The sequence below is a fragment of the Serinus canaria genome, chromosome 2 (assembly GCF_022539315.1).
Source record: "Serinus canaria isolate serCan28SL12 chromosome 2, serCan2020, whole genome shotgun sequence".
Classification (NCBI taxonomy): Eukaryota; Metazoa; Chordata; class Aves; order Passeriformes; family Fringillidae; genus Serinus; species Serinus canaria.
The window spans coordinates 118,613-144,067 of record NC_066315.1 but is presented as its reverse complement, the minus strand read 5'-3'; the positions used below and the strand labels follow the sequence as shown (position 1 = coordinate 144,067).

Sequence of the window (25,455 nt, the reverse complement as noted above, 5' to 3'; positions counted from 1 at the left end):
TGTAGACAGTGGTGTTCAGTGGTGTTCATACAGAAGTGGATGTTTAAAATAATATAGATAAATAACACCCTAAAAATGCCTATTTCTCTCCATTGTGTAACCCTGAGATAGACAGTTGTTTGCAATAAACATAATTTTAAGACTGAGATGATTTTCATCCCAAAGCCTGAACCAGCATCTTCTGACTGAAAGTGGGATGTGACCATGACACGAGCAGGGCTCCTACTCCAAGTCCTGGCACCACAGACAGTGCTTTCGTCTCACCCAACCAGAGACTGTCATCCAGGGACTGTCCCTCTTTTGTGGTGAACTGGTGTGAGACATTCAGTTTACCAGATATGTGTATAGTTGCAGTTCCCAAACTAAATGATCTGTTTCCAGGTTCTCCATTTTTAGGTGAAAAACAAATAGTAGCATCAGAACACCATCATAATGTCTCTCTCACTAGTTTCATGAATTGAGATTTTTTTTCCCCACTTTCAGGTTTTAAGATGACTGAGGAATTGATATTGGATTGTTGCCAGAAAGCAGTTTGGGTTTTTTTTCTGAAACACTTCTCTTGTGGTATAATTCTGTGTTTTGCTTTTTGCATTATGAGATAAGGAAAATGCAGACACCTTATCTCCTTTAATCAGTCAGTGTTTTAAAATGTCTTTCAGATTCTTTAATGTTCTCTTTTCTCAGGCAAAAAATTAATTCCTCCCAATCCCTGTAGAAAAATAATTTTTCAGTGCACCTGTCCATATACAACTTCTCATTCTCTCCTGAGAAAGTACAATATACTAGTACGAAATAAGCTGCTACAGCTGATATTGTAGACTACTGTGCATACTAATTTCCATTTTATTTCTCTGTAGCATTTGCTTCACCTTTTTTTGAGTTTTGTTGTTGTTGTTTATGCTTTTATAGAGCTGTTTATAAGTGTTTTTCATGTGCCGATGCAATTTTGAACTCAGTAAACACTGTCTCATTCCTTTTATTATTCATTATACTTGTGTAGTCTACCAAGTCACTGGTTTTTCTGCTTTGGGTTGGCCATTTTTAAGTTCGTGTCCATTTGTTTTTCAGGAGTTACCTAACAATTTTTGACATATTTTGCTGCTGCTCTGAGCGAGATGCCTCTAAATTCCAGCTCTGATATGGACATTCTTCATTTAATTTGGGTATTTTATAATGATCAGACAGTGGACATTGTTTTTTCTGTCTCCTGATTTTCAGTTTTCATGGTATCACTGTTCATTTTGCTTTCTAAAAAGTTTTTTTTCTGAAACACAGATTTTAATCTTTTCTGTGCTTTGTGCTTGAGGTTTTTATGCTATATTGAGGTTCACAGAAATTCACCCTTAAGATATACTTAGAGAACTCTTAACACAATACTACTTACAAGATTGGCAGTCAGATTTTCTTGAGTCAGTCAGCAGTAGACTATCTGCTAACAACTTTGTTTGTTTGAAATCCCAAGCACAACTTCCCTGGAAGTGTCTGGGAGGTTTTGGGTCCGGCCTGAGAGTTCATTGAAGGAAATTAACTTCAGCTGTTGATGGAGGTTTGTCTAGGGGATAGCACACAGATCGTGGGATCATCAGATCCTTGCTTTCTCATTTGACTCGTTAGGGATTCAATGCTAATGGAAACTGAAAAAAAAAAAAAAAAGTAACACTGTAAACCAGGGAAGGAGTTCTGAAGTATTTGACAGATTTCCAGCATTTCACCCATTTAAAGCTGTATTCATTTGTGTGAAGATGACATCAGAGAACTTGGAGAAAGAGGAAGCTTTAGGTGTGCTGCTCCACCGTTCCTGTCAGGCTCCCATTCAGATCTGTTTGATTTCACGTGAACTTGCCCAGCAGTTGTGCTGAGACCTTTGCAGGAGTTCATTGCTGACATGACCACTCATCTGTTACATGTGATTACTTCTTTCCTTTTCGTTTCCTCAAGGAGAAATCGTAAGTGAAATACAATGGGTTTAGGGGAAGACTTTTCATTTTAATATGACTGCTATTTAAAGTTCCTTTTGCTGAAGCTGAGTCAAAGATCAGTGTCTTACTGTAAGAGAACAAGGAGATCAAGCATTTACTGATTTTTGGACAAGAGATTATTTGATTCACAAAGCTGATCAAGTCTCTGTGAAGTTCCCCCTGCTTAGCTTTGTCTTTTTGGGTGGTAAAGTTCTGGTGTGTCTGAAGAGATGAAATGTGATACTTTCTTTTTGCCCTAGAGCTGTAAGTCTTCTCTTTAGTTTTTGCTCCCAGGTACTGAGAGTCCTTTGGTTGCTTGCTCTTCTGTTCTCTGAGAATCCACTGTACAGAGAGGAGAACAGATTTCAGGTCTGTGTGATAAAGCACATGGCTGAGAAATTTACAGAATTTATTGAAGGGCAGTCTCTTCTTGCCACTGCTTTATTTAGGCTGCAAAGCAGTCAAGTTGCTCATAAATGTTATCATTTCCTCCCTGGATGAGATGGAGTTGCTCAACTGGAGATGGAAGAAGGTGTTCCTTCTCTCATTCTGAGAGCCCTTTGGATATGAACTTGAAGTTATTGTGGAACATAGGGATATTGAGAGTGAACCAAATGCAGTGATTCTTGATGTGTGTCAGCAACTGAAGAGATTTTATGGTCTGTACTCTAAAACCCGACCCAGTACCATGTTGGTGTCTTTCTTTCTTGAGCTCAGTTTTGAGTATCAGTTCAGAGATGAGATATACTCAGAGATGAGTATATCTCATCTCTGCACTGGTGTCTTCCAAGACTGGACATCCTTATGACAGCAGTATGGCTGTGCATGCTGGAGTTCTTACTGGATAGATCCCTTACAGGTAGGATTCATACTGTACTCTTGGGTCCCTGCTAAGGGTCTTGCTTGCTCACTGGTAGTTTGAATCAGCTGCCAGGAGAATAGTCACAGTAGGAGAGAAAGAGCTTAAGGGTCCGAAGTAATGTTCCTGGCTCTAGAGCCACGGTTCTGAAATCTTGCTAGAGATTCCTAAATTTATTTTCTTTAAATTCCACTGCATGAAGTATGCATTACCACTGTTGGTAATAAGGGTATGTAGGGCAAGTTCAAGAGCCATTGTCTAGTTCCTGGACCTGGAAGTAGGAGACAGCCTCCCAAAATGTCTGGGAGCAGAGCCGTTCCCAGGTAGCTCTTACAAGGAGCCAGTGGTGCTGCTGACACTAGATGTCTCTTAAGTAAAAGCCTGCTTGTGTATGTAGGTACAGTTCTGCAAGTAATCCAGGTGGGGATAAAATTTAGGAATGGTGCATAAAATGTCCAGGGTAATGTGAAGAGTTCTGAGTTTAGAAATGTGAAATCCTTCACAAATCCACCACTCTAAATAGAGATTTGGGATCATTAAAATAATTATATTATGAAATAGCACTTTGACAACAGAAATCCTGTGGGAAAAGATGGAGAAAACATGGATTCACAAGAAGATTTTTCTGCTCATCTCCCTGTTCTTACCTGTGTAAATCTGTCATTTTCTGCACTGATGGCACTGTGGAAAATCCTGTTCCTTGTCAGAGCATAGTGTTGGCATCCCATTTCTACCAAACCTCTTTGTCACTGTCTTCTCCAGATTTGGCAAAATGTAGTAATTTTCCTGTTCCTCTTCAGCCATACGTCTCTGCCTTTCCCATTCCTCTATGCCAGATTATACTGTATAATCTGCTGTATGTAACTTCGTTGTCTCCTATGTGTATATAAACTTTACAAGATTGCTCCTTTCTTATGTTGTTTTGTTGGCATTAACTTGACACCTGTAGCCCTTTTAACATTGTCTTCTACATAGGTATTGGAGATTAGAGTCCCAAAATAATTTTTGATAATAATCTTTTCTGGAATCCATGCATCAGACTTAATACCTGCATGGAAGGAAGGGCACTGAGAGATGACACAGCCATAAGCCACTACAGTGACTGGGAAACTTCAGGTGTTCTGTAAAAACGACAATGTATTAGCATGATTGTATCTCTGACAGACTTGAGCACCTGGGTTAGGGATGAAGCAGGGTGCCTTTCTTCACTCAGGTCTACCAGCAAGCTGGAGCTGCAGCATGTTTGCTCAGGGTGAAGGCAGGTGAGGTGAAGAGGAGGGTAAGGCAGCGGTGTGTGTGTGTCAGTGTGTTCAGGTGTGTCTGCAGGAGGATTGTTACCAGATGCTGTATGATGGCAGAATGCAGATGGGCAGAGGTGTGCCCGGCAGGTGGTTTGCAGCATGTGCTGTATTTGTGACTGCCATTTACAAATCTGAGCTATGCAACTATGAAAGGCATTTGTGTTGCAATAGAGTTGCAGCTGAATTTTAGCGATTTAGCTAGGTTGAAGCCAGAAAGGACATAATATCATGCTTTACTCACAATGATTTCTCAGATATCTAATCTGGAAGTATAGGATGTATCACTTCTTAGGCATGGCAACCTCCTGTCTTCCTCCATTTACAGTGAATTTCAGCATGTTTTTTATAGCCAAGGGTTTTTGAAAGGAATTTTTAGATTCAGCTCTTCAATGTATTTTCATACATGTAACAGAATCTTAAATTCTCATACAGTCAGTGCAGCTGTACAAAACATAGAGATTCCCTATTAAATGTGTAATTGTCACCTTTCCTGCAGCTTCCTCAGATCCTGAACTTAAACTGGATATGTACTTTTCCCTTGTCTATGTGCATAACAGCAAAAGCGGAAACTGAGACTTTACATCTCCAACACATTTAATCCTGCAAAATCTGACGCTGATGACTCTGATGGCAGCATTGCTTCGTGGGAGCTGCGCGTGGAGGGGAAGCTCCTTGATGATGTATGACTTATCTCTGCTTCACTGGGGCTGGCAGGATCTAGAGATTGTCCTTTGGGGTGGTAGGTTTTTCTGGGGACATCAGCTGAGACAAGACATGTCTGAATGGCAGTGTTGACTTGTTGCTGCTGGGAAGGCACTGTGCCCAACCCAAGTGAGGGATAAGGCCCTAATGGGAATGTTGAAGAGTGCAGCAGAAAATGAGGCAGACATAAGGACAGGATAGGTAGGAGGAAGTGGAGAGAAGAGGGCTGAGATTAATCCCTTTAAAGAGATGGCAGGGTTCGGATTACAGCAGGCATGGTAATTCTGGCCTACAGTGGGCATTGCATCTTGTGAAGAGCAGGATAACAAGGAGAAGGCAGTACTTCATATTCTTAGGGGGTACAACATGATGTATGAATGGTTAGAGCAAGGATGGAAGAAACATTTTACCATTATGAAGTCCTCAGAAACCTCAGTGGTGGATTTAGCTGTCCTTGGGGAAGGCTGGACTTTCCTAATGAAGGCATCCATCTATTTGTATAGACTTCACAAGTAAGCATTTATAGGCTAAACAGATGGAGAACATGCATGTGTGGAGAGGGCAAAGCTTTCAGTCTGTCTGGAGATAACTGTACATGAATCAGAGTTTTGCTGGAGGAGGAGGGGGTGACAAAGTGCAGCATCTGGGAATTGAAGTTAGATTCAGTTTAGAAATTAGAGCATAAATTTCAATAAAGAAATAGATTCTTTTTTGGAACAACATAACTTTTCAGTTACTAGTATTTTTTAATAAAATATTATCTGCATTAAATACAAAGAAATGAATTGGAACTCTGTGGCCTGTATTCTGTGGAGAGTCAGGTAATCACAGACCTTCTGATTTTTAATATAGACAATATGAGCTGTGCACTGAACAGGAAATACTGATACTTAAATGAAAATAAAAAACCTAAAAGGAAATAGTTTTGCTTAGTTTATGACAGTCTGCAAAATTTACTGTAATCCGATAAATCAGGCCAAGAAATTAGCATTCATCAAAAAAACCCCAGGCTGTTAAAAAAAAAGGTATACAGAGGACTTAGGATCATAGAATGGTTTGGGTTGGAAGGGATCTTCCAGACCATCTCATTCCATCCCACTGCCCTGGACAGGGTCGCCTTCCCCTAGCTCATGTTGCTCAAAGCCCCATCCAACCTGGCCTGGAACACTTTAAGGGATAGGGCAGCCACAGCTTCTGTGGGCAACCTGTGCCTCACCACCCTCTGAGTAAAAAATGTCCTTTTTAAGACCAGTCCAGTCCTGTCACTACAGGACCTTGGTAAAAAGTCTCCCTTGATCTTTCTTACGAGCCCCCTTTTTAAATACTCCCTGCAACCTGTGTTTCTCTGGGCTGAACAACCCCAGCTCTCTCAGCCTGTCCTGAGCACTGGAGAGGTGCTCCAGTCCTGAGATAGCTTTCATGACCATTCTCTGGACCTTTCTCATGGATGCCATGTTCACCTTAAAAGCCAGTCCTTTTCAATAGCATTAAGAGTCAAGGAAATCTTCCCTAAAATGTACACTGTTACACTACTGTTGAGATTTTTGCATCTTACCCTGTTTTTGTCAGAGGGAGAACTCAGATTGATCACACTTGTGGTTTACATGGGATTTAATGTTCAAGACAGACTGAGAAGTCTAGGACACAAGCTAATAAATGCAGCCTTATACATGTCTGGTTCTTCTGCTTATACAGCTCAGCAAACAGAAACGGAAGTTTTCATCTTTTTTTAAGAGTTTGGTTATTGAACTGGACAAAGATCTTTATGGACCTGACAATCATCTTGTGGAGGTGAGAAGGCTGTGCACCCTTTGTGTACAAACTAGTTACTGGCACACATAAAAAACCTGGCGCCTGTTGCTTCCCTGGTTTAAGGGACTTTGCATTCATTATCTCATTTAAAGTATTTTCAAAGTTTTCAAAATTCCATTATTCTTAAGAATGTTTGCTAAAGGAATCTGTGCTAAAAACATAGATGATTTAGTGCTGCAGTGTACATCTTAGAACAGAATGTATGAAAAGATGAAAATATTGATGCACATTTCTCCTAACAAGTAAAGTATGTTAACAGCAGAGCAGATTCTGCACTAAAGCTGAATTGAAATGACTGGGAGGGTGAAGGTGGCGGGGGTGGTGTGGTTTGGTTTTGTTATCTTTTTTACATTCTTTTTTAGATTGCCAGATCTTCAGAAAGCTTGCACTTGTCTTCTGGTATGGTATGCTGTGCAAGATGCACCTCCATGGACATCAGTGAAAAAAAGACCAACAATTTTGTTTTTCCCTTTGTTAGTGGCACAGAACTCCCACGACCCAGGAAACAGATGGCTTCCAGGTGAAGAGACCTGGGGATGTCAGCGTGCGATGCACATTACTCCTCATGTTGGACTACCAGGTCAGTGTGCTGCTTTTAGCCTGGAACATACAGCGACTGAGACCTAGTGCAACAGAGCAAATTTGTCTTGTCACACAGCTCAAAACCCAATATACTTGTACTTGCAGTGTCATATGGTCCATTGAAGTTAGAATGATACCAGACAGAAGGATTATTTAAAATTTAAAGGGGAACAAATCAAGTGAGTTTCTAATATAGTCTGGCAAAATATTGGTCTTGGCATTATAATAATTAGTATTCTTCTTGCCCATCTGCAGAAAAAATATGCATTTCTCCTTTAGCTTCTTAGAGAATAGTCAGAGGAGTTGCACGCAAGTTACACATGTGGTTCTTTAAAAAAAATTCAGAGGAGAAGCTTTTGCTAATGATACCTGGACTTGCTGTGTAGCTGTGGCAGCCTTACCTTGGCACAAAAGGTGGATACTGCAGTTGTGGAGCTCACTAATCTGACTGAAACTGTCCCTGGAAGAAATCTTGCTGTCTTACGGGAACTGTTAACTGTTAAACTCACTCTGCTGCGAGTGGATGGGATCCCCTTTTTCAATGACAGTTCAGGCTCAAGTGCATTTTGATGGTGTACCTTTAAGAACTTGTTCTCTGCCACTTTCTTTTGCCTCCAGGCAAAGAGCATCTCAGTCAGGATATAGGCATTTCATTTTATGTTAACAGAGAGAAATTTTTATTAATTTTAGGGAGCATATGGGCTAACTGAAATACTGATATAGGCAACGAGAATTTCTGTTATTAAGACAATATAATTATGTTTGTTATGCTCACTATTATTATAAATTTATGCTTTAAAATAGATGTTCTTTTGTTATTAGGTCCTGATTTGTTATAAAGCTAGCTTTGGGTGACCTGCCACCCATCAGAGTAATTCTTGCTTATTAATGTGGTGAATACTAAACCTGAGTATGAGTACACACTTGAAGAAGCATCCGATTCCAGATTTTCCAAGGAGTTTATGTTACAAGAGGTGGAGAACAGGGAAGCTGAATTATATCACTGAGATCAGGAAAATAAATAAAATCTATTGACTGGTTGTAGTTGGGTAAATTTTTTGGTGTGCACCAGAACGGTTCATGCCTGAACAGAGTTCCAAGACAGTGTGTTGATGTGAGACGGCAGTTATTAGCAGCTGTGGAAGCATCATCCTGCCTTCCTTCTCTCTCTCTGTGGTTATCTTCCAGTAGTTCAGAGGAAGGGCTGTTCTTTTTCTTCTCTCATTCCCAGAAGTCAAATTTTGCATCAGTGTTGAAAGGGAAAATTCTTCCTGACTCTTTGTGCAAGTTTTTATTATTTGTACATGTGCTGCATGGCACTTGTACATGGCACATATACAAGGTCCTTCTTCCAGAGCACCAAGGGTAGGATGCAGAAATACAAACTTGTATTTTTTCAATCTCTGCCACTGAATGGGATACTTCTCCTGAGGAACAGAGTCCCCCGAGAATTAAAACTGAAACTTCATACTTGCATATCTGTCTGCTTTCCTCTGTACTGCCACCTCCTTGGCTTTCTGTTCCAGCCTCCCCAGTTCAAGCTGGACCCGCGGCTGGCCCGCCTGCTGGGGATCCACACGCAGACACGCTCGGCCATCATCCAGGCTCTCTGGCAGTACATCAAAACAAACAAGCTGCAGGACTCCCATGATAAGGAATACATTAACTGCGACAAGTACTTCCAGCAGGTAACTCTTTTCTGGACACAGTAGCTCTTTAGAAGCAAACTCTAAGACACAGCCACAAATTTGGGATGAATGAAAATGACTGATTTTTATTTTCCCTTGATGATTTGCAGTATCCTCAGTACTGAATGGCTTTCATCAGCCGCTACAACTAATATCATTAACACCTTCTCCATGTGCCAGTATTGTCAAAACCAAGAAGGCCATATAAAAGCATCTCCACCCTTTCTGTAAATATGATTATGGGGTTTTTTTTGAAAGGTCAAGTTAACTAAGCTGTCACTGTCCTACCTGGCTTTGTTTTTCAGGCACACATGACTTTGAAAGTAATTGAAAGTAGAGTTTGTGACATACTTCTATGTAAGAAAAATACTGGCAGTTGCAATAAATGAATAATGTTTTAGCAACCAATGAAAGTAAATGTTGTGATGAAACTTGTGTCCTGGTTTTCTTTTTAATTTTTTATTTTCTGTTATTAATTTGCCCTACTATAGTTCAAAGTAGCCAATGGTTGAAGTGAATTTAAAGATAGCTCTGCACATTTGAAACTACAAAATGCAACAAAATAATTGTGAGATTCATGGGTGTTTTTAGGCATATAGAACCAAAGTGATCATGATTATATAGTCACTCTCTTGTTTGTTTGGGTTTTGTTTTTTTTGAGGATTGCAGCATGCAGTCTTTTTCAAAAATAATGAAAACTCCATATCAAAACCACATGAGAATTTTTGGCGAAATGACAATTCTGTTTGTTCTCTTGATTAGATTATTTGATTTCTTTTCTTTATTTACCTATAGCAAATTTAGAATGAGTTTTGTTTCTGCCAGCCCAAAGAAGAAATGGGAAGGCAAAGGTGAAAAACATTTGAAAAATCATGAGCAGAAAGAAAAAGGTGAAAAAGGAGTATTTTTTTATATTTTGGTCAATAATTACAGTCCGTCAACTAAAACTGACAGGTAGCAAGTTGAAAACAAACAAAAGGACTCAAGCATATTTAAATTTCAAAACTCCTTGCAATAGAACATTGCAAATGCTAAAAAGTGTATGTAGGTTCCAAAAGTGACAAACCAATGGATGAAAAATCTTGGGCTGTTTTAAATGCAAAGCTGTGGAAGCTGGGAGAGTTCTTTTGGGGGGAAGAACCAGTGTATGTTTTTCCTGTTATTACATTTTTCCTTTAGTATCCACTTTTGGCCACTACCAAGGGCAGGATAGTATGGTAGATTTGCAGCAGATCCTTTGTCTGACCCTGTACAGATGTACTTATCTTATTTTTTAGTAAGCAGAAGAGCCTTATCAATTTTAACTTTCAGTTTAAGAACTTTGCTAGAATGAGAAGTTGTTGAAGCTGTCTTTTCCTCATACATCTCTTTATAGACTTACTTGCTCTTAGATCTCCTTTGTCTTAAAACTCTGCAGGAATGCTATGACACCTGACAATTGTCTTCCCATTCTCAGAAGATGAGTTAAATGAGACAGTTGGGAAGTAGCTGATAGCTTTTCTAGAAGACTGAATTTCACACCCTGCAAGAGCTGGCTAATCTGGAATAGTTTCATAAAAGTTCAGTGCTTGCACTGATTTAAATTATAAATGGGATTGTTTTGATTGTTTCTGTTTTTCTTAGGTCTCTGGCAAAATGATTCTAATTAGGTGATCTTGCTTTCAAAACTGACACTACTACTTAGGAATCTGAATCCCCTTACAATAAATGCAATATTTCGTGATGAGATTTTTTTTTTTGTTTTTCACTCTAATACTCTAAGGTTGAGAGATGGAGGGCAAAGGAATTGGGTTATTAATGCCTTCCGGTCTGATTATATTTCTGTAGATTCTATAGTTTTAGCCACATAACTCCTGGAAAGAAAAGCATTGTCCTGGCTGGAAGTGTGTATATCATTCGGGGGAGCAGTACACAATGCACCAGTGTCCCTGGCATTCCCCTTGCCATACTGGTCTTCTCATTTGGTATGCCAGCTTTTCTGAATCCCACACTGCTGTGTTGAGCTTATGTCTATGGGCATGAGACAGTACAGACTAAGAAATTATCACTGAATGAGTTACCTGACCCACCAGGATCGCTGTAGCCAGAGAGGCTTTCAGAGCCTAACTTAGTTTAGACCACTAACTCCAGTTATGCAGGAATGTGAGAAGCTTTAGGAAAATTCCACCCACCCTTAGTTTCCAGTCTCCCATCCTCCTCTCACTAAGGTGTGTCCTTGATCCCTTTTCCCTTGTCACTCAGGCATGCATCCATGTTAGGAGTTGGACATGAGTGTTGAGCCAGTGGTGAGAGCAGATGGCATGGAGCTCGGTGTGGAGAGATTGTGGGTGGGAATTCCACAGTCATCTCTATCAAGTGTCAGAATTCAGGATTCAAATAAGGAGTGAGCTGCAGATTCAGTAAGTTTTGTTACTTCCTTGTTCTTCAGAAACTAGCTGGCTGAATTCCTGGATGCAGGCAAGTCCAACACAGCTTTTAGAGTTGATGGAAGACAGATCCTTTTCTGTTTAAAAACAGTGTTTACATTAGCAGGGAGATTTGAAATCCCCTGTGTTACAAGCAAAAGCAAGAAAAAAGGTGTTTCAAAAGCAATAAAACCTTACAAATGGTTCTTAGAGATGGCTCCTAGGTACTTCTGCTGCCAAATTCACTCATATGAGAAAATTGAATTTCAAAAGATACCCTAACTGTGGAGCCAGAGCATCTGACTTTGTATGTCTGTTCTACAACCTGAGAATCCTTTATTTTCAACCCTGCCTGCATCCTTTGTCTCTGGAGCTGCAAAGGATATTTCTGTTTATAGATACAATACTATGAGTAGTGTATCTCTACTGTCAGGTGAAAATAGTTTCCCCAAGAGGCATTTGCATAGGCCTGAACATTTTTACAAATTGCCTCCACATAAGGGTACATTTTTAGGCAAATGTTAATATATAGTTTTTTATATATGTGGTTTTTTAAGGTCAGTTTAAATGGAGTATCTTTAGAGAAAAGTCTGTTTGTTCAGGGCATTAAAAATCACAGTAGGAAACAAAGGCTGTAATAATTATATTTCTGAAAACTCCAGGTGTAAAGGGTGTTGTTTCTATATTTGTGTCAATGCACTTCCATTGCTCACAGAAAATTTCTAAACTGTACAGCTTTTAACCCTTTCCAGATTTTTTTTCCCCTGAATTCAGCAGAAATTTATTGTATGATTTCTGGCGTTGTCCTATGCAGAGCCAGGAGCTGAACTCAATGACCCTTGTCAGTCCCTTCCCACCCAAGATATTCTGTGAGTCTATGATTCTATTTAGCTTCAGGACCATAGTAAAGAGAAAGTAACCATAAACCATTGTTTGGAAAGGGGTGGATCCCTCCCAAGTGGCTGTTCAGGCTTTGGTTAAAAATAAATAATATCACATTGACTTTATTTTTCTGTAATTCTGAAAATTTCACAAATTGAAAATGGTTTTAAAATCCAGAAATGTTTTCTTGTATTTTTCTTTAGCACAAAATATTGCAGGAAACAATCCCTGGGGGAAAAAAGGCAAACTCTTTTTGTGTTTTCTCTGGGGTTTTTTGTTTTGTTTTGTTTTTTCTCTGTGTTTTTCTCTCTGAAAAAAAAAAAATCAATCATTTTCTTTACAATATGCTGCTGTAAACCCTCAGTAAGAGAGGGAGTATTTGCTTCTCTCCCATCACTGATACAGTTGATCCTCATGTCCCAGTGAAAGGTCCTGTTCCCTCCAGCAGCTAAACCAGAAGTGAGACACCTGAAATTGTCATGGCCTGATGGGTATGTCTGGAAGCCCAGATGAAAGTGCAGGGACAGAAGTGACCAAAAATTTAATCTGTGCAAGGACCCTGAATTACAGCTTTCAAAACCACCTTCTGTAATTGCCTCAGTTCCTTGTGAGCTGCAGATTCCTTACTTTCTCATTTATCTACAAGATAGGTTTTGGGCAAACAAAATTTGTTGTTTATTGTGTTCCAGATCTTTGACTGTCCACGGCTAAAGTTTTCTGAAATTCCCCAGAGACTTACTAACCTACTGCTGCCGCCAGACCCGATAGTGATAAACCACATCATCAGGTAAGCTGGTTAGCCAGCTCAGCACTGTCCTGTGCAAAACACTCAACTAGATAAAGTACAGAAAGAGCTGCAGTAGCTGTAGGGACCAGACCAAAATCCAGGGTTTATAACTTGGGGATGAATACCTTCGTTGTGTGTTCGTTCTGTGTGTCATTCTAGTTTGTATAATTCTGAATTATTTTCATTAGCACAGCATCAATTTTCTAGGAGTATGAAAACCAGCTTTTATATTTACTAGAATACCATTGGTTGGGTTTTTCCTAAGGAGAGCGGAATGAAAGTTTCAACCCACAAAGAGACAAAAAAGAAATTGAAATGAGGAATCGTCCATCATGGGCAATCATTCTAATCACTGATATATTCTGTAAAATGTACAACAGCATTACGATTTCAAATGCAGGGCCAGTCCATGCATGCTTTGTTGGGATTGGGTCAGCTCCTTGACTCTTAGTCTTATCCTGAGAATGCCAAGGAGTCAAGAGATCTCCAGAGACTAACAACAAAGAATGTCTGGATTCAGAGGAGGTCATTGTGACCAAGATACTGAGCTCTCGTATCCGTGTCAAAACAGATGTCTTTCTGGCACAGCAGATGAAACACAACTTTCAGCTCTCTCAGGCTCTTCCAGCATGTGCCTTTTTAAGTGGCAGCTGTATACATGGAGGAGGGGGATAAAGAGACTTCTGGGGATTGCAGCTTTGCTGTTCAGATATTTCAATCCTTTCCAAGTTTTTTTGTGGTCAGGATCAAAACTCTGATTCTGGGTGTTTAAAAGTTATTATTACTTAGGTGACTGATTTGATTTCCTATAGAATATATTACAATATATTACATATATATTACAATATATAAAATAATTCAATATATTTTTAAGCAAATGTTTCTGAATTTGCTTAAAATTGGGTTCTTTATTTTAAATTTGTAATATACTTTAAATATTACATAGGCTATGAAAATAAAGTTTGCTTTTTGATTCATTTGAATGTATCTAACAGAGTAATGAAGAAGCAGCTTGGTGGCCGTGCAGATTGAGAGCTCTGTGTGTACTGTCATTGGGTACAACTCAGTGACCTGTCTGATGGACCACAAAAAAGCTAAGGTCCTCAGAGACAGAGATTGCTTAGAGAAGAATGACAAGGAACTGATGATTATGTTTCTGGGGCAGACAGGTGACAAAAAGGTACTGGAAGGAGTGGTTTTTGTCAGGTACCAGCTAAAGAACAGGTGTGTGTCACAAAGCTACAGCTTTGTGTCTAGCAACATTGTCTGATATGCTGTGTGCTCCAAACAGCACCTGACAACCTTAAATGGTACTGACATAATGGTGTAGACAAAGGAAGAACTCTTTTCCTGGGAACAGGTAGTACTTTAGCAGTGAAGTCTTTACAGTGTTGGGCTAAGCTAAAGTAAATCTGGAAGTCTGTCACTGAATTTAAAGAAAGTAAGTAATTTTTAGACACATAAAGTCACAGAATAATTTACGGTAGAAGGGATTACTGGTGGTCATTGAGACCTTCTCCATCCAAACTCAGGTTCAAAGTCTGTCCAGGATACTTAAGGGCCTGGTCCAACCAAGCTTAAAACAGGGTCTCACAAATGCTCTGGCCTGTCGCTCTGCATTCAGTTTCTTAGAGTGAATGTAATCAGCCACTGAAACAGTATGCCAGCTGCCTGTCCTGGTTTAATCCAGTCTTAATCCATCCACTCGTTCACTCTCCAGCAGGGCAGGGGGAAGCGTTGAAAAGTTAAAAGGGAGAGAGAGAGACAGTATACGATGATGATATTGGTGGTGATGAACAAAATCCAACGCTACAAGTGGTACAGATGAAAACTATTGCTCACCACCAAGTGACTGATGCCGAGCAAGACCCTGAGCAGTGAACACCTGCCCCAGTTTACTGCTCAGTATGGTGCCACATGAGTTGGAATATCCCTTTGGTCAGTTGGGGTGAGCTGTCCCAGCTGTGTCACTTCCCAGCTCCTTGTGCACCCCAGCCTCCTCAATGGCAGGAAGTGTGAGGAGCTGAAAAAGTCTCAGCAGGCTGCAAGCAATGATCAGCAATAACAAAAATATCTCTGTGACCAACCATTTCCAGCACAAATTCACAAAACAGCCCCATACCAGCTACTATGGAGAAAATTAACTCTATCCCAGCCAAAACAAGCACACTATTACAGGGAATTTTTCGTCACTAGTGATTGTAAATGTATGTGCTTGTAATTCAGATAAATCCTCAGGCCTGACTTTTACAGGAAGATCAAGTAGATCACAACTATTCATTCTAGTTTTAGAGGATATGCACAGGGAAAAAATGTGAAGTATTCTAAACTCATCGTAGAAATTATAATAGCATTGTAAATCACTCTCTGGGCACCAACAACCTTGCTTTTTGAAGAAAAAGAAGAAACAATGCAATGGGGTTGAAGTGGACATAAAGTAGAGATGCTGGTAGAAGTCAAATCTTACCTAGAGCTCAGAAGTGGAGCTTAGAAGTGGAGGCACAGCAGCTGACATGCCTGGAATCAGAGGTAAAAAGAATAACCTCTGTGGGATTTCCATTTCTGCAAAGAAGCGAGACATCTTCCACGCTTCCACACACATTAAAAACACAAGCTTTGCAGTGTTAAAAAGCTTAGCAAAAGCATAGCTCTCCCAATATTCTTCTAGTACAAACAGATTATCTCTGGCATCCCCCTTTTTGACTGTCATCATGATTTTCTAGAAACCAATCTCTTATAGGGAGTGAATTGCCCATGCTGCAGTGAGTTTCTGTTGCCTCTCACCCTAATCTCAGGCACCTCCAAGGGGAGGCTGGCCCTGTCTGTGCTTCACCAGTCCACATGGCCATCACACTCTCCCAGGCAATCTCCTTTTCCCTTTTCTTCTCCAGGCTGGAGAAGCTCTTGCAGCTTCTCCTGGCAGGTCTGTGCTCCAGCCCCCGAGCAAATGAGTCCGCTGCAGGCCTTGCTCCAGGGTGTCACATCTTTGTGGTCCTGAGCCCACCAGTCCAGGTCCAGTTTCACCAGCGTGGAGTAGCAAGCAAGCCCTCTTTCCTGGGCTTGATGGCAAAACCTGTGCTAATGCAGCCCCTTTGCAGCTGACCTTTGCTATGGCTGCCTCACCCCTCAGACTCCTTCTGCACTTGTTGTCTGTCCCTCAGGGCCCCCAAGTCCTCTCCTGCCAACCTGTTTTCTAGCCCACTGATGCCCACCTGTCCTCCTGCCCGGTGTGATTCCATCCCAGGAGCAGAGCTTTTCCAGTGCTGAACTTCACCGTGCAGAAGTGCTGTCCTGTTTGTACAGCCTGTCAGGGTCCCTCTGACTGACCTGGGCTCGGGACTCTGGGAAGCCTGAGGGCAGGACTCAGCCAGGAGCAGTGGAGCCAAAGACAGCGTGGAGCCTTCTCTGTGGCTTTCGACATAGCAGCAGAACCAGACCCAGACCTGGGTTTTTCTTTAGCTTTCCTTCTGCTGCTCATCTTCTTCCTGGCAACTACAGCATCAGAGATTCTCAGAATACTTGCAGTTGGAAGGAACTTCTGGAAATCATCTGGTCAAATGCCCTCTCCTGCTCAAGCAGAGCCACCTGTAGCAGGTTGGCCGCAGCCATGTCCAGATGGCTTTGGAGTGTCTCCAACTTGGGAGACTCTGGGCTGGGGGAAAGGCAGATGGGCTTTGAGACTCTTACTGCAATTTGTGCTATTGATTGGTCAGCCTTACAGTAAAAACGTGTTTCCTGGTGATCAGAAGGAGCCTCCTGTGTCTAAGTTTGCATCAACTGCCTCTTGTCCTGCCACTGGGTACCACTGAAAAGATCCTGCCTCTTACCTTCTTTAAACCCTCTCTTCAAGTTTTGGTAAGTTCCCTCCCCAGCCTTCTGTTTTCCAGGCTGAATAGTCCCAGACCTCTCAGCCTTTCCTCAGCTATGAGGTGCTTTAATGCCTTAATCATCTTCACAAATCTTTGAAAAATTCTCTCCAGTAGTTCCTTATATCTCTTGCACTGGGGAGCCCAGCACTGAGCATAATACTAGAGATGTGTCCTCATCGGTCTTGAGACTAGAGAAAGATCACCTTCCTCCACCTGCTTTCAAAACTCCTAATGCAATTCCATCCCTGGAAGTTCTTCTGCTCCCCCGAGTCAGTCAAACTCAATTAGATCCTGAACAAATTTTTTTTGCTACCTACTGCAGATGCACACCACCCACACATTTTACAGGTGGGGTTGAGAAGCCAGCATTTTTATATTGCAAGGGACAGTGACTGAAGTCTGATTTACCAACTACTGCACTGAAGACTGTTTTCTTGTTAAGAAACTTTAGTCTAACAATAAAGTAAATGTTAAGTCTAAAAGTTGGCAAGCTAAAGATAAATTAAGGACAGGACAAGCCAAAGAATGATACTGGTATTTACTGTATCAAGTTTCAGGAGGATGTTAGAAATTAGATTTGATGGTCTGGGCAAAAGCTCCAGCTCAAAAGTCTTTGAAATCTGACTGAAAAAAGGTGAGAGAATATACGAGAATAGGAAAATATGTAAAGATACCCCGTTCTTACACTTTTTTCACAGCATCTGCAACAGGCTTTATTGAAGAGTGAGTTTGAGAAATTAATTCTGATTCATTATGGCAGTTCTCATGATCTTGTGTTATACTCTCCATAGTGTTGACCCCAACGATCAGAAGAAGACGGCTTGTTATGACATAGATGTAGAAGTTGAAGACCCATTAAAGGGCCAGATGAGTAGTTTTCTTCTCTCAACAGCTAACCAACAGGAGATAACAGCATTGGATAACAAGGTATTAGCTCAAGAGTAAAGTATCCCATGGTACATGTACTCATTGTGTGGCTTCACATGTGTTTGGTGTCATGTGTCAAACAGTAATGTTGTGATATGAGGACTTGTTAAGGGCATGTGCTTTCAAGGGATGAATAAGCCAAGTGCAGTGGGAATACATCAGTGTGAATTGCATTCCCAGTTAGGATTTGATCCAAGGCCTAACATGGTTGTGGAGATGATAAGAGTTTCACAGGTAGTGTACCAAGTCCCCTGATGCTTGAGAACCACCTGAACTGTATGATTAACTTTTTATTGAGAGGTCATGATATCTTGTTAAATCACTGAGCCAAAGCTAGGAGAATCTTGTGCTCAGGTGTGAGTTCATAACTGCAGAATGGCTCTCTGGATTAGGTGGAAATATGAAACCTGCATGGCAGGAAAATCACTTGGACCACTTAGGCAGTTCTAAGTGTCAGTGGAAGAGGATCATGTGCACTTCAAATAATATCTGTCTTAAGGCAGTGGTGGGTTTTACAAGCTGTTTTAGAGATTCGTGTCCTAGGGGCTGTTAGCAAGTTCTGGCATGTATCAATGGCTGATTTGGATCGGTAAGGGATAAACAAAAATGCCTTTTCAGAGCAAGGCCCAGGTTCTCTTTGTTTACTGCTAATACAAACAAATGTGTTAAACTCTGGTCTTCATGCAGTTTTAAAGGGTGTCTGGGCACCAGCAATGCAATGGATTCTGGTAACCGTTGCAGTGTCTTTGCTGTCATGGCTCTTGAGGATGGTCCTTTTCAGCTGCTCAGTCAGTTGGTTCCCTATATACGCTTGCAAGCAGCATGCTTAGGGTGATTCTGTTTCCAGTCCCACTCACCTTTTCCCCTGTCTGTGTCACCTCTTTTTTGAATATTTGCTACAGCACAGGGCAAGCTGTGATCAGTGAAGTTACTGAAGTCACTGCTGGGTGAATGGGCACGGGCTGCTCCTGTGTCCCTCTGTGCACGGCCTTGCTGTGCTGCACTGGAGTGTCCTCCTGGGAATTCGGCACATGCCAGTGGAGTTCACTCTGCACAACTACAGTGTTTTTCCAAAGAAGGAATGATTTTAAGTTGACAGCAGCTCTCTTCCCTTAACATACCGCATAGTAGCTACACTACTGGCCTTGATGGCATAACCAGATCAGGGGATGATTATTTTCTCCCACGTGCTTGGACACCTTAGCTGTTTTTGCAAAAGAGATGAATACATGAAACTAAACAAGATAGGTTTATTATTTCAGACTAGAATGTTAGAGGAATAGGGCAGCAAAAGTTTGCTTTTGTGTGTGTCTGTGTGCAAATGGTTCATAAGATGTCCTCCCGTTCATACTTGATCATTATCCATTATAGGACCTTGACTCCTCTTCAGTCTTCATTCTTCCCCACTACTTAATATTTCTGCCATAATATTTCTAAAGATGTGATTAATTTTCTATAAACCTTCCATACTCATGATTTCTCATTGTTCACGCTCTTCTTTTTGCAGCCATTGTGACCTTTACAGGCTTTCTCTTAAGAAAAATCTAGAAGCCATGGCTGTTCATTTGACATGGACTTGATCAAGAAACTGCTAGAGTTTTTAAGGATTACAGTAGGATATTGAAGATGTGATCATGATGGTAACCAGGGGAATAACTGCTTTCTTGCACTGGGCACTACTTAACTGCATATTTATGTAGCAAAGATCCCAGTCTTGGCAGACAGAGTGATTCTACACAGGAAATTATGACGTTGTGCAGTGACATGGCTTAGTTCTGTATGCCATGCAGGAGTTCAGTGCAGGAAGTGAAGGACAATCCTGTACATACTTGTATTGCAAAAGTACAAGTGGAACCAAAATGAAGTGGCAGGATTGCAGTTAAGTTGCTGCTTTTTGAATTGAAAAATCCCTAGTAAGGGCTACACAAGTCTATGGTTTAGAATTGCCACCTTTGTACATTACCAGGAGTACAAAGACAGTAACGGAGCTGACATGATGGTCACTGGAGCATGGGAGAAATTAAAGAATATCCGCTTTGGTTTTTTTCCTGTCAGATTCATGAGACAATTGAATCCATAAATCAGCTAAAAATACAACGTGATTTTATGCTGAGTTTCTCCAAGGATCCCAAAGGATACATCCAAGACCTTCTCCGGTCCCAAAGCAGGGATCTTAAGGTGAGATAAGATTTGAAAAAGAATGAATAGTGGAACTAGAATGGAAGAATTTTATCTAGATGTACATAGAGTGTGTAGCCAAACATCTAGGATGAATGATTGGGAGTACTGCAATCCCAGAGTAGATAGTAAAGATAGTTTAGGAAAGGAAAGACTAGGTTGGAGAAAAGATAGTTTAGGTTGTATTCCAGTTCCAGTGGAACAGTGGTGTTTCACGGGAGTCGTAGGTTGATTTGTGGCCAGACAGTAAGTTCAAAATGCAGTGCTTGGTTCATGTATTCTGTAAATTCAAAGCTGTGTAAAACTCAGCAGGAGTGCCGTATAGTACAAGAACATAATTTGGGTGTTGGTTCATAATTTAATCTTATCAGCTGTCCTTGAGCTTATCTTTGAGATATGCAAGAAATCAAATGTAAAGAAGTTCAATTGTTTGCCAGCAAAAATTAATAATTTGTTTCTCATAGTTTCACATTTTCTGTCTTTAACTGACATGCCTCAAAATCAGTTGTATTATTGAATCCATGAAATTATTTTAATAAAATCATTGTGTCTTTCTTATAAATGCCTACTGTTAACTGAATAGTCTTCCCAAAATCTACTCCTAAGATTACGGTTATTACTGTTTGTATTGTATTCAATGGGGACAGGCATCTGAAAGCATGTTTAAGTAAAGCTGACCTCTACTTGAGGGACCTAAAAACAAAGGTGTTGTGGAGCTTCTCTACTGAGATACATGGAATAGTTGTTCAGTTTTCCCTGACTGAGAACTAGTCCCATAAGAGCCTTTTCTGTTAAGGTTCTGCTGGCATCAGAGTTGTGTTTCCACAACATTGCTTTGCAAAATATATCAATAACTATATTTACCTGTGATTCTGTGATGCTGGAGACAAAGTCATCAAATTCTATTTTTTGTAGAATGGTTCCAACCCGCTGCTGCCCTATCCCTGGAGGGAGATTGGACAGGGCTTGGAGCACCTGATCTAGTGGAAGGTGTCCCTGCCCATAGCAGGGGGGTGGAATGAGATGAGCTTAAAGGTCCCTTTCAACACAAACCATTTGATTGTTCTATGATCCTGTTTTGGCAGTAAGCATACATTGTACATTTGCTTTGGGCTTTGAGAACGGTTCTGACCATTCTTATGTGTAATGTAGACAAATTTTCACTCTGGGTAAATCTGAAAGTTTCTCTATGTGATGGAAAAGCTATGGTGATAAATGGGTTTATTTTTGTCCCAGGTGATGACTGATGTGGTTGGAAACCCAGAGGAAGAGCGCAGAGCTGAATTTTATCATGAGCCATGGTCTCAAGAAGCTGTGAGCAGATATTTCTACTGCAAGGTATGAAAGAAATATCCGTACTGCTGACTTATAAATGCATCTCTTGCCACTGAGCAATTTAATCTGCTAAACTGTACAGCGTGTCTTTTTCTTTCAGATCCAGCAGCGCCGACAGGAATTGGAACAATCTTTGGGAGTGCGTAACACATAAGTACTGCTCACAGGATTCCATTGGCATCATGACCACCAAACCAGTGGACTTCTCAGTGTTACTTAGCTCACTGTTAAACATGGACCTGCTTCCTGACTGGATGAGAACGTGCCGTCAACACACCAGTCAGAACACCAGCTTTAGAGTGACCCTTGAAAATCTTGCCCAGGACGGGTGTCTCAAACCATTCCAAGCCAGAGACAGCACCATACAAGTGTCAGTGTGAAAGAAGACTAAAGGTTCACTCATCAACGCACATTGTTAAGTTTTAGTGGAAAGTTAGACACTACACAGCAAATCCTTATGGGCTATGCTTAGAATCATGGGTGGCACCGATCGTGGAGGTTGAGATAGGTGTTCTAGGAGACTACAGATTTAGAGAAATAAATGCAGTTCTTACCCTATGTTACCCAAGAGTCACAAACAGTAACTTATCTGGAATTAGACAAGATAGTCTTTCTTATAGCTGTGGGATGCTTTATATTCCTGAATAGAGTTTTTATTTCAGCCAGACCAATGCAAGAAGCTATCTCACCATCTGAAAGAACAAACTAGGAGCATTTGCATCCTGGAATGCAGAGCCTGTCTGGAAGAAAGACATATAGTCAGGCCATCTCTTCTGCAGATGCAAATCATTTCTCTCCCCCGTCCCAGCAGTGAAAGGTAGATTGAATCACATATCACTAGGTGGGTATGATCTGTACACTGTACTGAGAGAAAGAGAATACTTCCTGGGATAAGAGCTTCTTATGCATCCTTAATATCAGTGGTGTTAGCAACAAATGAGGCATTCTGAGAAAACTAAAATAGCGTAATGGTGCTTTGCTGATGCCTGCCTTTAACGCAGCAGATATTAACAATAAGTTTGTATGTAAAATACCAGATTATTTAAATGTTTCTCTGTGTGCCTGTAGGGTTCATCATTGAAAAGAACTTCCTAATTCTTGGTGTAGAATCCAAGAAGCTTAACTTAATGTCACATGGTAGTTTTTTCTTTACTTCAGGATGTTAACAGAGTCCCTGGATTGGTCTCATATTTTGATCATAGGTGAACTGCCTCTTACTATGAATTATTTAGCTCTCCCATACATGATACCTGCTGGTTATTTTGGATGCTGTTGAGTTATAAAGCATATCAGCCTTAAATAGCACAGAGAACATATCCCTTGGAAATCATCTTCTTTGTAAATGTATGACAAATTCAGATAATGGGAATTCGTAGAACAATTACTTGGAAGCAGGGACATCTTCCTTAAATCCTTCCCCTCCTCATTTTTTGTAGTGCACAGATGAGCTGTAATAAAGGCCCAATATAATTTCTAGTCCAAAAAGCAGCTGCCAAAGTAAAACTGTCCATTTGATGTGGCACTCAAAATCCTCTTCTAGGTTACTCCTTTTCACCTCCATTCTTACACTTCCTTGGAAAGAGAATCAAATTCACATGTGATATGGAAGGAAGGCAGCTCTTCTGAATAAATGCATTTTTTCTCTAATGTTGTGTTTTCTGCTGTCTTTGCCAATTTCTCTCTTAGTTTAACTTAAAAGTTTCTTCTCTTCAGTCACAGAAGAGATAGTCTTCTCTTTAGCCCTTTATTTAGTTTCACATTACTAGTGTCAAAGCTTTTAGTCCACCCATTGTGTTCAGAGATGTCTTAGAAAATTTACTTTTGATTGAATTTATGTGATGCAGTACTCTCCCACAAAACCTGTTGGTGTGAGAAAAAGTACCTCATTGTCTGAGGCCTTTTAATGGGAATGGCTCGATTTGGCATTTTTCACTCTTGTGCTAACGCCTCTTTTCACAGTAAAATGTGAAATCCTGCAGTCTTAAATTGGTTATACTGAGGGACTGTGAGGCTGCCACAGTGATGGACTTGAAACGTTACTTAATTTGAGACTCCGCTAATTGGACTACAAGCAAGCATTACAAGGAGAAAACAGTGGGGATCATCTGCTACTGTGCTTCCATATTTGTTATGCTGCTTTGTCCGTTGTGTGCATGCTGCTCAGTGTATAAAACTCTTGTCTGTATGTGGCAAACAGAGCAGCTACAATCAGGGGTATGCTCAGTCCGCAGGAATAAGAAATGCAGAGGAAAATACGCAAGGATATGAGAAGGGCACGGGACTGAGATAGATGCCTGCAGCTCAGATTGTCTGCCAGGGAATTCTGGGGTTTGAGAGCCTTCCCACTGAAGTGGAAGATATTTGAGAGCAGTACCAGCCATTTGCCACAGCTGACAACAGACTGGAGTCCAGCCTGGTTTTAGAGCCTCTGTAGAATTAATTGAATGGATCTGGTTCCAAGTCTCTTTCAGAGCAAATTAACAAAACTAATGTGGTGTTGTTGCCAGTGTTCACAACTGCATCGCTGAAAGCTGAAGCTCTGTCAAGCAGCAGCACTATACTGAAATGGGTGGGTGCATGAATCAGCCACTGAAGATGGCACTGCAGATTGCAGTCCGGAATCTAAATTCTTACATTTCACCGTCTTTAAAAAAAGACTGGTCACTACCAGTGAGTCTTAGGACTAGCTGTCAAGTGTCTTTCCTTTGGTTAAACTGGGGTTTGAGATTCTGATGCCTTTTTCCTGTGTTCAGGCACTGTTCGGATCTTTTACTGAATCAGAGAGAAAAAATCTGTCCTTTGTTCCACAGGTGCAATTAAGAGCTTGCTTGTTTGTGAAAGAAAGAAAAATTTTATTTGAAGATAAATAATGGAGCAATACTGGAAGCAGCTAGACCAAGTGCTGCTTGAGCATTGAAAATGAAAGGTAGTGGCACTGAAAAGGCAGGTAATTATGGCAGACTGTGAGGAACTTATTTTAAGTTCAGGATGGTTGTTTTTGTGTGTATAAAAGGTGACAAGAAGACGTTTTGGGGTCTTCAGTTGCCACCATACAATACAAATCTATGCACACTGCGAAAAACCATTCTGTGCATAGAAGTAGTTCATGTATAGATCATAATATAGATTGTTAGAAAATACAGCATCAAACTAGGAAAGGATTCAATGGAATTCTGGAGTACCAGTAGGAGGGAAATGTATCTTGGAGGAGAAGTGTTGATGTGGCAGGTTAGAAAGAGGTTTTTTTTCATCTTGTGGGTTGTTGGCCGTGAGGCAGGAATCAGATCAAATGTTTCTTAGAGATTGAAGGGGAAGCAAATGTTCAGTTGTGGAATAAAGAGAATAATACAACAGTGGGAAAGGAAATTAAAACATGGAGCAGAGTACCACTGAAGCACCAGAAAGACACAGCACAAGATAACATGCGAAGTACTCTTGGAAATAGCATAGCCTATGTGAGTCTGCGTTCTGTGTGTGTATGCGGACACACAGAACTCGTGGGAGAGACAGTCTCAGTCGGTGTGTAGCCTGGGAAGTGGGGGACAAGGACCAAACCAAAAGTTTTGCAAATAACTTTGAGACACACTGTCAAAGTGTTTTCACTGTTACCAGCAGGGATTCAGTTGTTCGACATAGCAGGGTTGGTAGCTGTAGTGCAGACATCATCTCGGCTGCAAGTTTTTTTACACCACATTGTTTAGAACTTACCCTGTGGAAGCCAGGTGAAAATATTAGTATATAAATCAATATTGGTGTATATCCTAGGGCTCCTAATACTGCCAAAATGCTAATCAGGTATTTGGGGGTTGTTGGTCTGGTTTTGTGTGGAGAATTCTTTTAAGGCAGTGGAAAGAGATCAAGAGGAAAATAAGGCTCTTTTTTTCCTAAAGAAAGCAGTCTCCTTTCTGTAACTGCTCTGTTGTTTAATAGGATGTATCTGTTCTGCCAGATCCTGTGTTATAAACATCTTTTCCCAACTCACTGAAGAGAAGAACTCCATCTAAAAAATACAACAGTGGGTTTGTGAGAGTGAGCAAATACGTGTATAAAGAATAGGGGTAAGGGAGAAAGAGATTCCCTCTACTCTGTAGCCACCATATCCATTGTATGATGCTGAGTAATTCTAATTCGTAGAAGAGCTTTTAACAATAAATACTTTGCTTCTTTGTA

The 25,455-nt window shown here is 40.7% G+C and overlaps 1 protein-coding gene across 8 annotated transcripts in view; it reads left to right on the top strand.

Annotated features, from left to right (window-relative positions):
- The window catches only part of SMARCD3 (SWI/SNF related, matrix associated, actin dependent regulator of chromatin, subfamily d, member 3), a 77,658-nt gene extending 52,203 nt beyond the window's left edge, over positions 1 to 25,455 (top strand). For 6 of the 8 annotated variants that reach the window (XM_050970933.1, XM_050970932.1, XM_050970931.1 and 3 more), the window contains 9 exons: positions 4,676 to 4,798; positions 6,516 to 6,611; positions 7,111 to 7,212; positions 8,741 to 8,902; positions 12,879 to 12,976; positions 17,637 to 17,772; positions 19,828 to 19,950; positions 21,187 to 21,288; positions 21,368 to 25,455. In XM_050970933.1, coding sequence (XP_050826890.1) covers positions 4,676 to 4,798; positions 6,516 to 6,611; positions 7,111 to 7,212; positions 8,741 to 8,902; positions 12,879 to 12,976; positions 17,637 to 17,772; positions 19,828 to 19,950; positions 21,187 to 21,288; positions 21,368 to 21,439 — 1,014 coding nt within the window. In that variant the 3' untranslated portion in view covers positions 21,440 to 25,455. The remainder of the gene's footprint in view (positions 1 to 4,675; positions 4,799 to 6,515; positions 6,612 to 7,110; positions 7,213 to 8,740; positions 8,903 to 12,878; positions 12,977 to 17,636; positions 17,773 to 19,827; positions 19,951 to 21,186; positions 21,289 to 21,367) is intronic. The other 2 variants (XM_009099763.4, XM_018924934.3) reach the window with 1 other exon arrangement.